At 30.1% G+C, this 20,688-nt stretch overlaps 1 protein-coding gene across 3 annotated transcripts in view; it reads left to right on the plus strand.

The window, feature by feature from the left end:
* The window catches only part of LOC118198697 (meckelin), a 107,673-nt gene that overhangs the window by 78,435 nt on the left and 8,550 nt on the right, over positions 1-20,688 (plus strand). For all 3 annotated transcript variants that reach the window (XM_085827371.1, XM_085827372.1, XM_085827373.1), the window contains 7 exons: positions 5,460-5,600; positions 10,897-10,977; positions 14,475-14,591; positions 14,974-15,090; positions 15,188-15,218; positions 15,302-15,390; positions 15,479-15,581. In XM_085827371.1, coding sequence (XP_085683497.1) covers positions 5,460-5,600; positions 10,897-10,977; positions 14,475-14,591; positions 14,974-15,090; positions 15,188-15,218; positions 15,302-15,390; positions 15,479-15,581 — 679 coding nt within the window. The remainder of the gene's footprint in view (positions 1-5,459; positions 5,601-10,896; positions 10,978-14,474; positions 14,592-14,973; positions 15,091-15,187; positions 15,219-15,301; positions 15,391-15,478; positions 15,582-20,688) is intronic.

The raw sequence follows: 20,688 nt of genomic DNA on the forward strand, positions 1-20,688 counted from the left end.
AGCAAAAAAATATGTACCTACAAAATTATATCGTAATAAATATAAATAGTGATCTTATTGCTGAGAGGCTACAATCACTGGTGAGAGAATCACCCTGTGTGAAAACTAGAGGAATTTCCCTTCCTTGTTTGCTTTTTCCATCCTGCATGTTTCTATAGGTAACCCCTGCTTAAAGTACTTAGTTAATATATATTTACTAAGCATTTTTTGGCTCTTTTTTTTTTCTTAAATTAAATAAAATTAAACCTTAAAAATTGCTTTGGTCTATGCATATTTGTAGAACTTAATTATCAATGGATTTGCCATAATGCATTTTGCACATATTATATATACACACACAAGCAAAACATAATGGTTTATGCATTAATGTCACCATTAATTAGTGACAATGCAATAAAATTTACATTTTTGAAAAAAGAGATTTTAAAGAGCTACAAGCTTATTAGTAGTTTGCAGCATTTTTATCTGTTTTGTTGATTACTGTGTGAAGCTGATTTACTAAGAAAATAAGTTTAGCATTCAGAATCAGTTTTGTTTCTTATTGTATTGTTCTTAGTTAATGAATTAAAAATTAATTGCAATATTTTATTATATTTATATATATATATATTTAACCTTTTTTAAATGACGAAAAAGACTGACAAAATAGGAAAATTTTTCATAGAGAAACAAAAGAAGCATGGATTTGTGTATTGCTGTGCTATTATTATCTCTTTAATAATGAGCTAAATCTGAGCCTTATCCCAATTCAAGTGATACTGGTTTTGCAAAAAAAATTAAATTAAATCAGTTAAAAAAGTTGAAAGTAGAATAAGAGATAGTGCTATAAATTCTTCTTAATGCAAGAATGAAAGTTACCAATTTAATCCTAAAAATGCAGGATCACTTTTATTGAAAACTCACAGCTTTAAGCTTTAGTTTTATAAGTATGCAAGAGAATTGCTTAATTGTTCACTGAGAAAATCTGAAACAGAATAGTGACTGTGTGGCACTTGCTAGGTTAAACTCACAGCTGAGTTGTGGTGTTTTCCACCTTTTTGTTCATAGTCAAAAGAAGGAAGATGGTATCAGTGTCAGTTTGGCAAGATTTCCAAATGCCACTGACTCCATATTCCAGAAAACTTCAGTAGTACAATTATCATTCTTTGATTTTCTTGAAACTGTATTCATAGTAATGATGTCGATTTGTGTAGGTTTACAAATGCTATTTAAGGAATTAAAAACATTGAAATATGAATACCTACTAGCTTTAGAGTAACATAAAAATGCATGAGAAATGAACATAGGTAGAATTACAATAAAATAATGTTAAATAAATAGATAATATGCATCAAATACAAATCAAGACATTATCTATGTAAATCACATCATTTATATTATTTGGAAGCTATAAATTTATACAGGGTGATTAAAAAAATGTTTACAAAATGGCATGGCAAATCAGGCGTATAACAGGAATCAAAAATCACATAGGAATATAGGATTGCAAATGCCACTTGTGTCAGGAGAGGGCATTGCTATACAATCATCATGAGCTGAGCAAACATAAATTGTCTTCATTTAGCCATGGATGTGTTGGTTACACATACCATGAAATGGCTGACATGCATTTGATGTATGGTGTAGCTAACAGCATTTGACAAGAAGCCATGCGAATGTGTGGCTCATAGAAAGGGGCCTTGCCACTCTGCATCAGTGACTGTGCGAAAGCCGCTCGTTCGACGTACACAAGCCAAATGCTGGTCACCAATGAATAACTCAGACAATTTGTTTCAGATGAAAGTGTTCTCCAAGGACTGGAGTGTAATCCTTCAATAAGTACACAAGTTGTATCTCTGTATTTCAAGACACCCATACCCCCAAACGTCTGGCACATTTTACAGTACAAAGGACTGCATACTTTTCATTTACAGCACATCCAGGCATTTAAACCAGAAGACTACAACAAGCACGTGGAATTTGCTTAGTGGTTTTTGCAGGAAAATGCTGCATACCAAAATTTCACAGCAGGTGTTCTCTTTACTGATGAGGGTACATTCTTACTAGAGTGTGTGATGAATGTTCACAACTTTACTCGGGCAAATGAAAACCCTCGTGCTACATATATGTATGCCTCAAACATAAATTTACCCTCAGTGTGTGGGCTGACATTGTAGGAGACTGTTTACTTGGTCCATACATTCTCCCAGAAAGAGTTGATGGTTGCATTTATCTTGCATTCTTGCAAAAGGTTCTGCCAGACATGCTGAATGATGTTTCTATGCCTATTCATCGATGCATTCAATTTCAGCAGACAAGTCGGAACACATCTGTATAGGCTACTTTTCTTGGGTGCTGGATTTGAAGTGGTGGACCAATCGCATGGCCATCACAATCACCAGAACTGTCTCCAGCTGATTTTTTCTTCTGGGATTTTTTAAAAGGACTTGTTATGAAACACTTGTTTCATTGCTGGGAGACTTGGTACGAAGAACTGTTGTGGCAGTAGGATGTCTTCAAGATGCACCAAGTATCTTTGAGAAAGTGCACAGCATTAATATCAGGCATGTCTAGGTACATCTGAAAAAAACTTTGAGTATGTTCTGTAGTTGTCGTACATTTGTAGTATATGACTAATATAAATAAATGGTTTAGAATGGGTTTTTTTCTTGTTTTTGTAATACATATTATTTTAAATGCCCTCTAGTGGCTCCGGATGGCATTTGCAACCCTATGTTCCTATGTGATTTTTTGTCCTTGTTGTATGCATGTCATTTTGTAACTTTTTTTTTAAATCATTGATACAAATTTTGAAAGTATGCAATGACATGTTACATTGATTTTATGTGCTTTTTTAAATTTTTTAGAAAATAATCTATCTGTGTTCCCAATTCCCCCCGCCTTTGTTTGTTTTGTTTGCATATTTAATTTTTAGCTCTAGCATTTATCACAGTCTTTTAAAAATAATTCATATCAATAAAATGCTTACTTTTTACTAGCTCTGCCTTGCTTATCTGATAAGTTGAGCTTATTTTTTTAAGCACTTTGACTGTTGCTGATTCTATCTAAAAGATATGTTGTTTTTATCAGTTTTAACTAATTAGCTGACTAATTGATAGCTTGAGGGCTTTATAAATACTGAGACAAGGTTGCTTATATTTTTATTGTTACTATTAGTCTTGGATATATATTTTAACCAGATGGTATAATATTAGCCTGATTTCAATTTATATAATTATTGTTATAATATAATTATTAAAACTATAATTATTGAAGCAATCATAGTATGTTTGCTAAATCACCAAGAATTTTAATAGTATGAAAATTAATAGTTCATGCATTGATAGTTTGATTAAATTTTAGATGAACTTTAAACAAATATCCATTAATTTTTCCTGCAATTTAAATTATTTAAATTATATTATAAATTATGTAAATTAATTACACTTTAGAGAGTTAAAAATAAAAATTTAACTTGCTTATTAGGTTGTATAGTTATTTAATAGTAGAAAATAATGTAAAAGAAAGAAAGGAGACAATTTTCTGATGCTGTTTAACTGTCTGATACAACCGCTAACATGGATTATTATGATATCCAGATATGCAGTGTATGTAATTTAAAATATAAATAGAGTACCTAATACTAATTCAGAAGTCAAACATATTAAGAGTACCTAATAGTTTGTGTTATTTCATTATTGAGTGCATCATTGGTGGGGGTTACCTGTACAAATTACAGTGTATAGGGAGCTATGTTATGATTGTGTTTCTTAGATATGACCCATGTTTTGTAAAAAATGCATTAAATCATAGTAGTATTTAATGGTATTTGGCAGCTGTAAAATAATAAATTTTAAATATTTTTTAAACATTTGCCTGATTAGCATAGAAAAAGTGTTGAAATATACTTAATAAATTTCTATGAATTGAAAAATTTATTATATCTAAGAAATATTGTGCTTGTAATTATAATAGATCTTAGCAATGACCTAGCTAATAAAATAATTTATCTCTTCAAGAGTATATCATGCCAGCTATTGTGTGTATTCATTATATTGTAATTAAATGCCATTACAAAAGGTGGTGCACCTTTTTTATATAATAAGTTAATTGTCAGTAAAAATTCCGATCTGTACAAATTATGATACATACTTTTGCATTCAAAAAATTGCCAAATTTTCTTTAATGCTAGGTTTAATATGCTTATGTTTCCATTATATTAATCTCAAAGCATGCAAGTTTGATTTTGTAGATTGTAATTGTCATTTTTTATACAAAGCTTTAAATGTAATAATCTTTTAATTAGAAAATATCTTTTGAATCTTCCTTGATACTAAGAAATGGCTGAAGAAATAATTTGTTTAATTACAACCTAAATTTTGTTTCATCCTTTCTTTCAAACTTGGAATAAATAGTACACATTTCAGCTAACATAAAAGTATTACTGTCATCATGTTTCATTTTTTGTCATGTATATAATTAAATTGAATTATGCTAGTTCATAGAATGTCACTTCTGTACTAGTATCCTCTCATATTTATTGATACAATTTTATTTTCATTGATGCACATATTTATCATGTGTTCAGAATTTAATTAAAACTGCGTACAGCTTTGCTGTAGAGTAGCTAAATTTCTACTTGAAATATGGATTTGCAAGAAAAAAATGTTAAAGTATCATCATCTTCCTACTTAAGTCATGTCTCTTTTTCTAAAGCATATCAGACTGTGACATCTATGTTATGTTACTGGCAAACGGAAACTTTTTCTAAAATGTCAAAACAAACGAAAATATTAATTACCACATTAAAAGTACCGAGACATAAATTGAACACTAAGATTCACATTTTGTAATTAAACCATAGTTTCCCTTCAATTTTTCTTTAATTAAATTATCTTTTTAATTCTTTGTAAAACTATGTATGCTACAAAAGAAACCGTCATGATGCAAAATATGTAAGAAAACAGACAAAAAATTTTCGTTAAATTTAAAATTGTATTGCAGGGCAATAGTATTAAAGTTTCTTTCTGTAATTTTTTGCCTAGTTTTAAAGCGTTGTCTTTTTACAGCTTTCATTCAAGGTTAAAAAAGAGGAGGGGAGGAATGTAGAGTTTTTAGTTAAAAGTTTTGTAATAATAACCCCCCTTTTTTTGGTAGAAAATTTTATTTAATTGAAAGTATGTAAATAAAATATGCTGTAGCTTTAAGAGAAGATTAATGTTATTGATCTTTATATAATTCCAAAAGGTGTATATATATGCTTTGCTCATACATATTTAATATATTCTGAAACTCCATCTAAAATACAAGTACTTTTAATTTTTATGTATTTTGATGATAAAAGTTATTTACTGCTATTTAATTATGTATATATATATATATATATATATATATATGTGTGTGTGTGTGTGTGTGTGTGTGTGTGTGTGTGTGTGTGTGTGATATTTAAAATTAACCTTAATGTCTTACTTTAATTTTAGGTGCTAGAGTTTGAAAACTATGCTTTAGCTGGGCAGAGTTTTTCTGAACCTTCCTCTGATTTAACCAAGTATGTGCCTTACAGTACTTGCTGCAGGTTTGCTCTTGGTGCAACAGTATATTTATCTTTTGCTATCTTACAGGTGAGAAGTAACAGTTTTTTGTATCATTAATTCAAAGCTCATTAAAGTGTTGGATTCATGTGTACTTGAGAAAAACCATTGTGTAATACTTAGCTTCTCTCTCTTCTATTTGTTTATATATCTTGCAAAGCATTAAAAAACTTTTTACTTTTTCATCTCATTTAACTAGGTTTTAATTGTGTGAAATTTCATTGTTCTTACTTGCATCAAATGTAGTTTCGCCCTTTTTTATTATTTTGTTTGTTTGTTTGTTTATATATCTTGAGTTTTTCTCTCATATACTTTAAAAAAGATCCTTGTTGCAGCACATGAAACTTGACCCTAATTGATTTAAAGCTGCTAAAGACATTGAGTTTTTGAAATTTGCATAGAATATTCAATAAAATTAAACAGCTTAATTTGTATGGCAGAAGTTTCTGCTTGATAATGGTCCTCTCTTAATAGTCAGACTTACAAACATAAAATTCGATAGTGAAAATTAATGTTATTAAATTCCCAGCTATTTTTTGGATAAATTAGAAAGAAAAGTAAAGTATAAATGATAATAGTAAGTGTGCACTATATTTGTATTATTCATAAATGAATTGTAGATTTATTCCGAAAATGTTTTCTAAAATTAAATATCACAAAATATATGATATTATGTTAGATGTAAAAAAAAGTGTGCTAAATGAACCTCAACATTAGGCAGAATTCAGCTTAATTGACATCAGCATTAGAAAAATATTTTTCCCCCCAAATTTGCATAAAAATTCTCTAAAATATATAGAATATCTGTCTAAGATGCCAGTTTAAAATTATTTTACTTAATTTTTATACAGTTGTCCTGCCAGATTCTTTCTGAGATGATAAATAATTTCTTAGGGAAATTGGTTTAAATAATTAATTAATTAATTTTCTCACAGTATGTTAGAATCATTCTTCTTAACTAATATTCCACATTACTTGATGAATAGTCAGTGTTTGAAAAATAGTTTTATGATGAGTAATGTGCATATTTCCACTAACAAGCACATTATTCATCATGTCATAACAATTTTATTGGCTTATCATTTACGTTTTCATGTTTTTCAAGCATTTCTTGCTGTAAAAGTGTAATCAGAATTGCATTGTGACTATGGTAGTACTTGGTGGGAAGCTAAATAAGTAGTTATTTTATTTGTAATGACTGATGCAAGAAAAATACTATGTAATTCCAATAGATTATTTTTAATGATTTTCATTCAGTAATTAAACTTTTGAATGTAAGAACTAAACAGTATTCTTGAATCAGAAGTTAAGTAATTGAATGAAAATTATATGAAATTAGCTATTAGAGCTAGTATTAGGAAGAATACTATATAATACAAATAAATCTTTTATAAAAGTGAAATAAAAGAGGGAGTGTTCACAAATTGCCTGTTAATTTAAATAAATAAAAAAAAAAAAACTAGAATGCATATGTTGCTCATTTAAAATATAAAGGAGAAGAGTTATACTTTGTTGGAAATTTTTAAGAAAGCAATAAATAATTAAAATATTGAACAGATTAAGAGTCATAAATATTATGAAATACTGTATCAAGAGGAAAATTGTAATCAATAATTATTGCACTAAAAATCCGTTTTGCTAGGTGAGGTTACTCGTCACTTGAGAGTTTTTGTGTGATTGCATAATGTAGGCTCTTGTAATGCGCTCTTGTGTAATACTGGGCAGCACTTTATATTCTTACTGGACTATGCAAGCAAAGTAAAATTTCAAATACAAAATTAATCAAAATATATTATTTTCCTATCTTTTCTACCTGCATAACATCCTTAATAACCTTTTTGATGCTTCTGCTTTTTGGGAGAGTGTGGATGTCTAATGGCAGAGTATGCCAATTAGGCTGAAAGTATGCATGTCGAGATTTTACTGGATCCTGACAGTAGCATTTTGACTTATTAAATTAAATGTCAGTGTAACAGGGAATTTTGCTAGTCCTAAAGGAAGGCATTTAATTTTTGATTTTTTAATAGATGAAAAGGTAAAAGTTACTTATCGGGTATAAGTTGGGTGACTTTCTTTCATGCTTTTTCTTTTTTTAAAAAAAAGATTCCCAATCTACCAATATTTATCATAAACACGTAAATTTTATCAACATAAAAAAAAAGAAAACATGCTTTATCAATTAAAATTATTAAATAAGGATCACATGATGCATTAAGAAATAAAACAATTATATTCTTCAGATCTTTCTGTAATTTTTGGTGCTATTCTTCTGAAGTACACAGTGATCTGTTTTTACTTAAAAAAACATTTGAAAATTGCAGAGACTTAGCTTCGCACAATCTTCGGCATGGCTATCTGGGAAACATGTTTCCTTGTTGTTCCCTCTAGAAAATTTTCAACAAAATTCTCTATTATTGCAGTTTCTTCCATTTCTGTCAAATCCCACAAACTTCAAAACTTAAGTTTAAGGCCAAAAATATATCTTATTTTGTTTATTAAAACCATTTCAACTTAGAATATAACAAGAACTTCATTTATATGCAAGCTTCTTAAAAAAATACTCGACTTTATTTTTTCCATTAGAAAACACTGAAACATGGGAAGTAGCTTCCAGTAGTTGGATGTTGGGGTATTTGGGTGCATGCTTGAATATTCTCACTTTGTGGTCTATGTGACCTGTGTGTTATTCTGTTTAATTCACACTTTTTGAGTGCAGCATTTGCTCATACTCATAGTTAGACTGTGAATGAGACACAAGAGTAAACACTAGTCAGATTTTTTTTCATTTGCCATAAAAGTATGACAATGATATTACATCAGATTTTGCCAAAAGCTCAGTTATATCCCAAGAGAAATCATTTATTAGATTCTGCATTCCTTTAGTCATGGTACTATTAGTGTAATTCAAATTAACCCTCTGAACAGTATAACAGTTTTTATGTACTAATTCAGAAGTCAAACAACAAAAATCAGCGTTATATTTTCAAATTTTCACAGGACTAGTTTCGATGGTTTTACCGAACCACCATCCTCAGCTGCAAAAGAGCAAATGAAAATGCATTTTCATTTGTGCTTTTGCAGATACTTCATTTGCTCCTTTCAACTCCCTTCATAGGAGGCCATGGTGGCCACCTATTAGATGCTTCCATCACTTCTGGCCCTTGTAGTGATGCAAGGCTAATGGCTATTAAATAAAGGACCTGGCCATAATAACAATCCTGACTTCTGAGCCTTATGATGACATGTATGAGTTATAGGTGCAGTTATTACAGGGAAAACATTCGTGATTCCTGAAACCAGAAAAGGGCACAACAGGAATGCAGCAAAATCATATTCATCATGTTCCTTGTTTCCCATGGGTTTTTCGTCATAAATAAATACCACAAGGTTGAAATATCACTAAAGAGTTTAAATGTAGGTGCTCTGTTGCAGTTATAGTACCATGTAGCACAAATAATAAGACCTGAGAGCTGGAAAAGCTTGGCAACTATATCACAATATACCTACCTGCCCATTTTTCATGCATTATTCAAACTTCTCAGCTAAACATTCCTTTGGTTTGTTAGATTTCCTTCTCGTTTAGCTTGGCTCTTTATGGTTTTTGTTTCCAAAGTTTAAAAGAAGTACAGCGTACATGGGAAATAGGACATTAGGAAAACACGCCGGCATTCCTCAGATCTTCTGTTATAGCTACTTCAGGATAAAGTAGATTAACTTTATTAAAAGTGGTGCTCTGAACAGTCGTTTGTTTTCAAATCTTTGTAAAGACAACTTTGTAAAGACTTTGTTTTCAAATCTTTGTAAAGACTTTGTAAAGGCAGGGTCATGAATATGAAAGCTTATTATCACATATAAAAATAAGGTAAATTTCAAGAAGCTGCAGTTTAAAAGGTTTATTCAAATTAAAAAATTAAGTTCTTCTCTTTCTAACTGAACAAAAATCTAATTTTGCAAATTTATTCCATAATAAATTGTGGTTACAAAAACTATGTTATTTAAGTGACACATTTGAAAAATTAAATGAACTAAATTTGTTGCTTCAAGGAAAAAGTTGCAACATAATCATATTCAAATGAAAAATTTATTCTTTTATTAATAATTTAAGTGAAAATGATGAAACAGGTGATCAAAAAGATGAGTTGTAAATGAACATCTTTGGTATCGTATGAAAAACTTTTGGGAAATAATTCCCTTCAAATTTTAGTGAAGAATTAATATGGATTGTGAAACCATTTGGAATAAATGTGGAAAAATCACTCATTTGCCTCATCTATCACATATATTCCAGGCTAACAGTTTAAGTCACAAGAAGAACTTGCTAAGTTATCAAATGATTCAGGGTTGAAAATTGATTTTAATGCTAAATTCACAGAACAGTTATGGCTAGAAGTTGCAAAAGAAATTCCAAAGATTTCTGAAACTGCCATAAACTTTCTTTTACCTTTTTCTATGACATATTTGTATGAGACAACATTTTCGTCTTGAACCACTCTAAAATCAAAGTGTTGATCAAATGTAAAGAATATTAAAGAAGTGCTTCATCCTGCATTGTCAACTATTTTGCCAAGGTTTGATAATATAATTAAAAATAAACAGACACACTCTTCCCATTGATACTTAATCATAGCATATGTACTGTTAAAAGTAAGTGGTTTTTCTCATTAGTGGCCTTACAAGTGGCTACACTTATTGGATAGACTATAGTTAATTTTTGAATTTACCCAAGAAATTGAATTTGTTTTTATTACTGTATCATATTTTTACTTATTTAAACATATTATTACTTATTTATATTTACATATTTTTACTTATTTTATTACTGTACTTATTTAAAATTTTCACATCTTAAAATTAATGACCTAAAACTGCAATAGTATATTACAGTACAAGTGAAAACAGTTAGTTTCATTTAAGCATGTGTCTGATTTGTGCAATGCTTACAAAATTTTCATAAGTATTATGGGGTTCCCACACTAAAAACTGGTCTATAGCATATTCATTATAAAGTAGTACTGCAAGATGGATTACACATGATTGAACTATTTTGAAACTATCGACTGGAGTATATATTTGAAAAATTTTCTGCTGGTGGTTCCTATTGTTTCAAAATGAAACAGTGTAGTCAAGAAGATAACAAATTAGACTAGAATATCTGTAACTGTACATCTAGAAATAATTGTACATGTAAAAATATACAACAGTCAATTATAACATTTATATACATTTTATTTTAATTTTAATCAAAAACTTCTTTTGATAAGTAATAATATGAACTGTGATGTTGACCTTTAATGTTACAAAGTATTTTCTTTTTCTTTTGTACTAGATGATTGTCCGTAAAATCATATATGAGAGATTTGTGGAAGACAAATTACAGCAGTATGTTGATCTTTGCTCAGTTAGTAATGTAAGTAAATGACCATTTCTTAGCTTGTTTTCTGAACCAATATATTCCTTATTGTACAGATCTAATTTTTTTTCTACTGTCATATAAGTTTTAAAGCTTCTATCACATATATTCCAGGCTAACAGTTTAGTCTTTCTAATATTTAGAATGTTTAATCATTGGTATTTTCTTGATAATAAGTAAGTAATTTGTTGTAACAAAACACTGATGGAATGTTTGCTTTAAGAGCAATTTTTTTTTTATGGAACACATTTGGAAGGAAACTTTTATAATACAAAAGAAGAAGCTATAATATTTTCTGTACAGTAGATTTTTCTTCCACTAAAATAACTATTACCAGCATTTAGTGGCCACATGCAAATAGGTCTTATGAATTTGCCTTTTCTTTGATATAAATTCTGTCAGATATTTAAGGTGTTTAGAAGTTCAAATACATTTTACTTAAGTGTATAGGCTGATATGGTTTCATTTATTTACAAATTAATGTGAAATTTTAACCAAATCCATGTTTTATTATGAATATGAAATGTAGAAATTTAAGCACGATGCATGCACATATGAAAAGGGAACAGATACATTTATTGGTATTTATGTATTTTCATGTCAACTGTATCAGTCTTATCATCTATGAAATTTATGCCAGTCATTCCAGAGGAATTTTGAAGGAATAGATGGCTCTTTATTTTGTTAGATAATCCCTGTTTACTTAATCAACAAATACAAATTATGGGTACACCATAAAAAAAAAACTTAAACCATGTGAGGTCAAACTTTGAGATTATGTGACAAGTTTATTAAAACTTGGGCCAGTCAGTCTGCAGCCAAAATTCCTTAGTGGCATTTAAACTAGCAACAAACTACTCATGCTTTTCAAATCATGAATTTCACATAAATTTGTTTAAGTGTGAATCTAGGTGGTATCACCCAGGTTTTTTATTACCCCATTTTGCTGAATCTTAAGATATTTCTGTATTTTGAATATGCATGTTAGTATTGTGCTTGACAAAATTATTAAGATAAAATGTTCCAGTTCTGCAGCTAATTAATTCATTAAATTTTATAAGCTTTCCAGAGGGTGTGGAACCACTGTAGATAAAAAAATAAAGCAATGCAAATATTTTTATGCTGCTGCATTGAGAATTACTCAGGTTACATAAAACCAAATAAAGGATCTTATGTTATGTTTTGATGTCACACTTACCCATTATTTGTATGAAATCACATTTTTTAGCAACAGGTTTTGTTTGTCAAAAAGTCAGTGCAAAAATATGCTAAGTAACGATTTATTTATGTGAGAGTATTGAAGAAAATTATTAATCTGTAGAAATCTTGTCAGATGATCCTCTACTTTCAGGCATAATTGGTTCCTTAAAGTGTGTGTGAATGTTAAATTGTTCAAAAGTAAAAAATATGTGCCAAAAATGATTTCGGATTATTTTCTTTATAAACGTGTGAAGTTTATTGAGTCATTATTATCTACATTAGTCACCTTTTTCTTCCCCCCCCCTTGATAAAGGTTTCTATAATATGCTTGTGTCTTTTTCTATTGCCCTATGTACTTAAGAAATACATTCTACATTAGGATCATATTCTTCCATGATATTCAAAAATTTAAAGTCCATGAATTCATATTTTTAATTGTCAAAGTCTGGACGTTTTTATCAGTTTCTTCACTTTAATGTGTATTCCATTGTTGCTCAATTAAGTAATCATTTGACAGAGATGTTGAGTGAGATTAAGTCAACTCATTAACCTCTTCATTGTTGTTGTCCAAGATTAGTTCATCCATTAGGGTAACTATTTCATCTGTTATAGCTTCCAATGTTTCTTCAAAATTTATAAAATCACTCATCATTTGTTGGCATAACTGTTTCCAGAAACATTTCATTGTCAACTCTTTTATTTCAGCCTACGAGTCTCTAGTATTGTCTATTGTTTTCCATTTATTATACTTCTTCCAAAAATCTGTTAGTGTTCTACCATCTTCCCTCTCAGTTGCCTTGATGCCTGTAGTCATTATTGTTCTCCTATAATATCATTTAAACATAGCTGTTACTGTTTGTTCCATGGGCTGTGTGAAGCAAATATTATTGGGAGGAAGAAACACAGCATTGATTTCTGGGTATAAGTTCTACAGTGATTTGGGTTGTCCTGAAAATTAATGCTTTAAATGGTAAATTCTTATATTTACAATGTTGATTAACTGTCAGCATAAAATGAAAAGTGAACCAATCTTTAAATGTTAATGCAGTAATCCAGACATTTTTATTTGATTTCTGAATGACTGGAAACAATTCTTTATCTTTATCTTTCAATCTTTGATATTTTCCGCTTGGTAAACTAACGATGGCTTCAATTTTAAATCTCCAGCTAACTTTCCATCCAGAAGCAGTGTCAGTCGGTTTTGGGAAGTTTTATGTTCAGGGGCAACCGTTTCTTCATTTCATAAAAATGTACAATTAGGCATTTTTTTCTAAACCAAATCTGTTTCATCTACAATGAAAATTTGACTAGGAGAGTATTCTGCATATACAATAATTTTAGGCAATGAGTAAATAAATTCTTTTGCAGCATCTTTATCTGCATCACTCTCCACCGAATTTAATATTATGTAAGGAATATATTAATTTAAACTTGTTGAACCACCCATTACTTGCTTGAAACACTGTTTGAATTTGCATGTAATCTAATCTTCCAATCTTTATGCAACTTAAGAGCTTTAGCTTGAAAAATTGAAAAACACCAAGGCACATTATTTTGATGTTCATAGTCAATCTGTGATGACAAAGATCTTTCCATTTCATCCATCATTATGTCGTGTCTTTTGGAAACAGTTTTTGAAGGTATATTTTCACAATTTTGAATATATTCTTTAATTTTGCTCTTTTTCAAACCTAAACATACTTAAGACCTGTGTACAAATGTCTGATTGAAGCAAAATATTCACTGTTTCTAGAATGCTTAATTATTTCCATTAGAATTTGTCTTATTTATCTTAATTATAATTTGTCTTGATCATATGAAGTTTATGATTCCTTAATTTCTTTTTGTTTGTATCAGTGCTGTAGTTTCTCACTCATGTTTATCAGTTTATAAGGGGAAAATATTTAAACATATGCAAATAAATTGGCAAAACACACAAAACATTACCACATGCCTAAAAAATAGAATTTTTAAAAATGTGTGAAATAGTAAAATCAAGTAATACTATTAGTTTGATGTGATGAAATAGGAATAATTTTGCATCTAAAGCTTCAGGAAACTAAAATAAGTGTCATATATTGGCTGTGGGGAAACTATAAATGACATTCCTAATTTATTAAATTAAAGTTCTTCATATCTCTGAAATTAATATTCCAAGAAGCATTAACAATAATAAGGTTAACTACATTAGTGATAGAATCTATTTCACAGTGTCTTAATTTGGTAAGTTGTAATTGCACAGTTTGTGTGTATTTAAATAACTTGTGTTCAGAATTAAATTATTTATTTTTCAGGTAAGCATGTTTATACTTGTTACTAAAAGATTTGGTTATTACATACATGGACGTTCTACTCATGGGAAAGCTGATGTGAATATGAAGGAAATGCATGAATTTCTCCGTAAAGAAGAGGTTAGTATATTGTGTTTTGCATGCTGTAAAGTTACATTATTAAATATTTGTGTATTAAAAATCAAATCATTATTTTATAAAATTTATACTAAAAATGTTTAGTCAAATTATTTACCTTAAAGGACTCTATATTCATTTTGGTGAATATAAACTTGTTTGATTCATTTTATGAAAGGGAATGTGTAATCAAACTTTCACCAGGCAAAACTGAAGGAAGGTAAAAGGTAGCTCAACAAACAGTTTATCAAAATTTGAGTAATCAAAGTTCTGTTGTCTGTGTTTACTATAATGTACTAAAAAAATGTCATTTATTTATTTTTTGAAGTGTACATTTAAAAATAATCTGAATTTTTAAATATTTTAAAAAATTATTTATTTAAAGGAAGATTTATGTGGCCATAGAGGACTATTACCTGATACTGAACAGCAAACATTTCAAATTCTGTTGCCACCTGGTGTTCATGATCAGTTTTTAAGACTGCTGGTTCCTCTAACCTCAGTAAGTTAAATAAACTTATTTTGGGTATACATAAGGATTTTTCGTAATTTTGTTTATTGTATGCTTTTTAATATGTTGCCTTTTTCTTCTAATTCAGTATAGTCAAGCTGCAGATAGAATGCAAGGAGGTAAGCCAAATTTATTATTATTTAAATACCAATAAGTTGAATATTTTAAACTGATTTTTAATGTAATATTTCATTCATTTCAGTTGGGGGCCGATTAGCTAAGGTTGATATTGATAGAGTCGCAAATACTCATTATATGCTCAATAAGTTTTTGTCAGGTTTCATTGAACACGTAAGTATAAATTACTCTTGTATAATTATAGTGTATAATATTAATCAACAAACACTATTTCTAATGGATTTTTCCTCTTTGCATTTAGTCTTTTAAAGACATGGACTATATTGTTAAAGATCGAGTTATTCTAGAAAACATATTTGATATCGAATGTTTTGAAGTAGCTGATCGTGGATATTTCTATAATGGTATGTAAAAAAACAAATTTCCTATTAAATTTAGATAATTGGTTAATGCACTTTTATGAACCAGTTATTCCAGTTGTCATTAAAATGTCTTTACTCTTTAAAATGTACTTTTTTGTATAAAAAAGCACTTCTTTTCTGCAAGTAAAATCTTCTATTTTACTGTAAACTAGTCCTATTATGATTAAATATTTTGAAGATCAGATTGAATTTTTACTACTATTATTTGGATAATAATATAAAATTTCTTCATCATGGTGGATTTTATTGCTAGTCATACAATTTTAATCATTTTTAACAAATTAAAATTATGGGCATAACATACACACACATATATATACAGGGTGCATAGGAAAGTCCCTTTAACCCGAAAATTCTTGTGAGCAGAGAGAGTTAGAGCTATGCAAGTGAGGTAACATTATAGTAAAGCAATGCCAGGTAAAAAATATCAAACTGAATAAATGCAAATTAGTGAAACTTTCCAAAAACAAGATCGTTAAATGAAATTTAAATGAGAAAAGAGAAAAATTTTTAAATTACATAACATAACAAAACAAATACCAAAATAATTTATTAATCTCCTCTGTTTTATGCTTCAAACAGAACTTGTCAAGGTAAAAGTGTTTTGAAGCCTTAAACCAAGTTCATTAATGAGTTTCAAATACATGTTTCATTCCTTTGAATCATCTGAGACTTAAAATCGCTTTTCATTACCAAACCTTCATTTTAAAACAAATTTTTAATAGGTCTCAAATGCTCAGATCTTTTCCCTACGTGCATTCATACTCAAAGTAAACCAAAAAGTTTCAGTTTGGTAACTTTTACATAGAGGAAACATTAGACCTTCATATTTTAGGAACACAATTTTATTCATTTTCCTCCAACCTTTACTTTTTGATATTCACAGATTCTTCTCTTTTCTTTTTTAATTCTTAAAGCTTCCATGGTGACTATTCTCAAGTGTATATATCTATGTACACAAACAAAAAGGAAAGATCATGGATTATTATTTATTATATTAAATCTACATTATTATTAGAAATTTATTTGCAAAAATGTTTTTGTTTTACGTCAGTTGTTTTAATAATATATTTTGAAATTACAATTTAAGATTATATGTACAGTTTTGCATTGAAAGCAAAATGGGTAAATACTGATCTATATGTATGTTTTTAGTCAGTGAAGTTTTAATTATGTGCTGAATATTATTTAAAGAATATGATATCATTTTCTCACATCATATTGCAAGGATTGCTTGCTGTACCATTAATTATATGCAGCTTTTAATTATAGGTGGTATAGATTTTGAAATGTGTGCATGTATGATGCTTTGTAAAAATGAATATAATTTAATGCAGTTACTTTGCTAGATATGCTTGGAAAAAGAGCTAGCACTGAGTAATGTAATGAATGTATAACTGAAATACAAATCATATATATGAATATAACAGAAAGTATGCTGCATCAGCTATTAACAATGAAACCTATTTTTGATAAGAAGTGTCATGTATAGAATTCATTTGTTGAATTCATTTCAATCCGTAATTGTTCTAACCTTAGACCCTAAAAGGTAACTCCTGAATTTCTTTAGAGCTTCTACTATAGCTAAAACTTCAAGCTCATAACTAGATAGCTTCTCTTGTTGGAGGCTAGTTTTTCTCATTTTATAATATTTTGCAGTATCACTCTTCAGAATAAACAGTTTGTTTCATGTGCTTTGCATTATTTTCTGATAATAATGCAATTGCATTATTTTCTGATAATAAGCTTTGAAAATATTAAATAAAAATATATTTTTTACATTGGAAAGTCCTGTCATACATGATATAAATATTCAAAATAATTGTTTATCTCTCATTGAAACTTGAAGAAACATTGAGAAATGAAAGAAGAAAAGAAGGCTGGTAAAAGAAACAGAGGAAAACTTATTGTTGTAGATGTGCGAAATATGATTTTTATAATGGTTTTCAAAATTGGTTTCAGTTTCTGGTTTTCAAGTGTGGCTTATAACAGAGCAGTGTTTTAGGAGCCAATGTTCTTTAAACACTTCAAAGGAAGTCTTTTGAAATTTATATTATTTTCAGATTTTGAATTTAGTATCTGGCAAATCAAAAATATTGCTAGTTGAGAGAAATATTTGTGGTCGGGAAGATGAAGATATCCTAGGGAAATTAACAATTCCAACGTTTTCCACACCACCGACATTTAATGAAAATAACAGAAGAAGGTTACATGTAGAAAATCAAATGACAGTGCCATTGTATACAAAAAAAATTTCACATCCTCACTTTACATACTTTTTAACGCAACAGCTTAGTGCCTACTTGCACTTGCTCTCGTATATGTAGTCAAATTACCATCTCCTCATGGAAACATACAGTTCTATATTCACCACCTTCACATGTAGACCTATGTCTTACCACCTTCTCGTGTGCTCCATATCGGTCTATCTGTCTTCCTCCTCTTCACCTCACTCTCGCTGCAGACGCATTGGTGAGGCCCTCTGGTGGCTGTGTTGCACTTAGCTGTTACCACAGCTCAGCAATCCTGACTTTGTTTTCGTCCTTGAAAACACGGATCAGCGACACTGGAACATCAAGATAGCACCTGGAAATAAATTAAAAAGAAAAGGAAGTGCAGAAGAACCACACACAGTCCTAAACAGGAGCATTCCAAGTCTTCATGTGATCAGCTGCTGTAGTGGTACATCCTGGACCTTCATGGTGTCCCACTTTTTCCACCTGGTACTGATCTTTGCTTTTCCTTGCTGTTATACGGTACGGACTGAAGAACTGCGGCCTTAACTTTAGACAACCTCCATACTGTGTTCTTTGTATGGCAACTAGGTCATTCACATTGTATATTTGTGCCTCTTTTCTCTTCTTGTACGTTTTTCTATTCTCTTCCTGAATTTTTAGAATGTTTTTCCTTGCTTCCTCTCTCATATCTTCTCGATCTTTCATCATAATATTTCTTCTTCTTTGAGAATTTCCATAATCTTTGAGTCCTCTCGATTTCTCATTTTAACACCAATGAGAAGCTCAAATGAAGAACTCTTTGTGCTTCTGCTCTTAGTGCTGTTCAAGATTTGTTGTACATCTCCAACATATTTGTACCACTTAGTTGGATTATCTATGGATAATTTGGATAGGACTGGAATCAGATTTGAATTCTTTCCACTTGTCCATTTCCTCTAGGAACGCCTGTAGTTGTAAATATGTGCTGGATCTTCTGTTGACTACAGTAATCTTCAAAGTCTTTAGAGGTAAATGGCCGTACCTTTGTCGCTTATAATTCTCAAAGGATTACCGAAAATTGATTGTTGCAGGTTCAGCTTCTGTAATGCCTCTTGAGCTGATGGAGACTTTACTGTATAGAGCCACATGAACTTTGTGAATGCATCAACCACAGTTAAGATATGATTGTAGTTCTTATTTGTCGAAGGTAATGGTCCTATAAAATCTATATGAAAAGTGCTCAAAGGGCTACTATCTTTTGGTATAGGATTCAGCAACCCTTCACACTTACCTCGTTTTCTGTCGCACAAAATACATTCTACACAATTTGAGATAACTTGTTCAATTCGTTTTCTAAGACACTGCAAAGTGTCCCTTGTTGTGGGTACTACATATGATTTCTAGCTCTAATGCATCGGGTACCACAAGTAACTCGCGACTACTGTCGAACTTGTATAGTATACTATTCTTCACTAGGAAATCTTTCTTTAGTCCTTGCTCGACTTAGAGTTTTAGCAACTGGAGACGCTCATCACTTCTTTGCGCATCTGCAATTTTGGCTGTAACTTCTCTCTGAGAACAAGTAACCATCATGACAACGTTTCTACTTAACGAATCCACATGCTTCATTTGCTGCCCATATCTGTGAACAATTTCATAGTCAAATTCTTCTAGAAGACACCCATCTCGCCACTTTAGGGGTTAGATCTTTTTTTAACATAGTCTTCTGAAAAGCATCGCAATCCGTAATTGTTCTAACCTTAGACCCTAAAAGGTAACTCCTAAATTTCTTTAGAGCTTCTACTATAGCTAAAACTTCAAGCTCATAACTAGATAGCTTCTCTTGTTGGAGGCTAGTTTTTTTTTACTCTTGAAGTAAATGGGGTGTAACTGTCCATCATCTGACTTTTGTAGCAATAAAGTGCCGAAACCATGATTGCTTGCGTCTGGATGCAATTCTAATGGTGTTTCTTGTTTAAAAATATGAAGAACAGGACTTATCGATAAAAGTTCTTTCAATTTGTTAAGTGCATCTTTTTGCTCAGGCCCAAATTTGAATTCTGCTCCATTACAAAGAAAATCACGTAGTGGTTTCGCTATTTTTGAATAGTTCGCAATAAATTTACAAAAATACCCAGTAAGACCCAAGAAACTCTAAATCTGCTTAAGGTTTTTGGGTTTCGGGAAATTTTGAAGAGCTCTGGTTTTTTCAGTAGACGGGCAAATTGTACCATCCTCAATAACATACTTGAGAAATTCTATTTTTCTTTTCAAAAATTGGCATTTCTTAAAATTGATCTCCAAATTGTATTCTTTGGCTACTTCTAAAACGCATTTTAACTTTTCCAAACCTTCTTTCAGAATTTCATGGTGGAATAATAAAATCATCCATGTAAATAACAACAGTGTCATCCCGAATTAAATCTCTAAACACATTATAAATAAATCTTTGGAACACACTAGGGGATGTGCACAAACCAAAATTTGCTTTTAGGAATTCATACAAATCTGCATGTGTAATAAATGCCAAATATTTAGTGCATGTTTCCTCAACCAGAACATGAAAAAAAAACATTTTTTAAGTCTAATGTCAAAAAAATTTTTGCTTCACCCAAACAATCTAAAACCTCTTCGACTTGTGCCATGGGAAAAGAATCCTTAACTATTTTTTTTTATTTAACTGTCTGAAGTCAACATAAATTCATGTCTTGCCACATTTTTTTCCACATAAAACAATTGGCGAAGCACATTCTGAACACAATTCCTTTATAATTCCATCCTTTAACCATTCATCTATTTGGGCATCAACAATTTTTTGGTCAGCAAAAGGAATTCTCCTCGAACGCTGAGAAACTGGAATTTCATCTTTTAAT

The sequence above is a fragment of the Stegodyphus dumicola genome, chromosome 1, assembly GCF_044657685.1.
Source record: "Stegodyphus dumicola isolate Sdum_Otavi_A_Nest chromosome 1, ASM4465768v1".
Taxonomy (NCBI): domain Eukaryota; kingdom Metazoa; phylum Arthropoda; class Arachnida; order Araneae; family Eresidae; genus Stegodyphus; species Stegodyphus dumicola.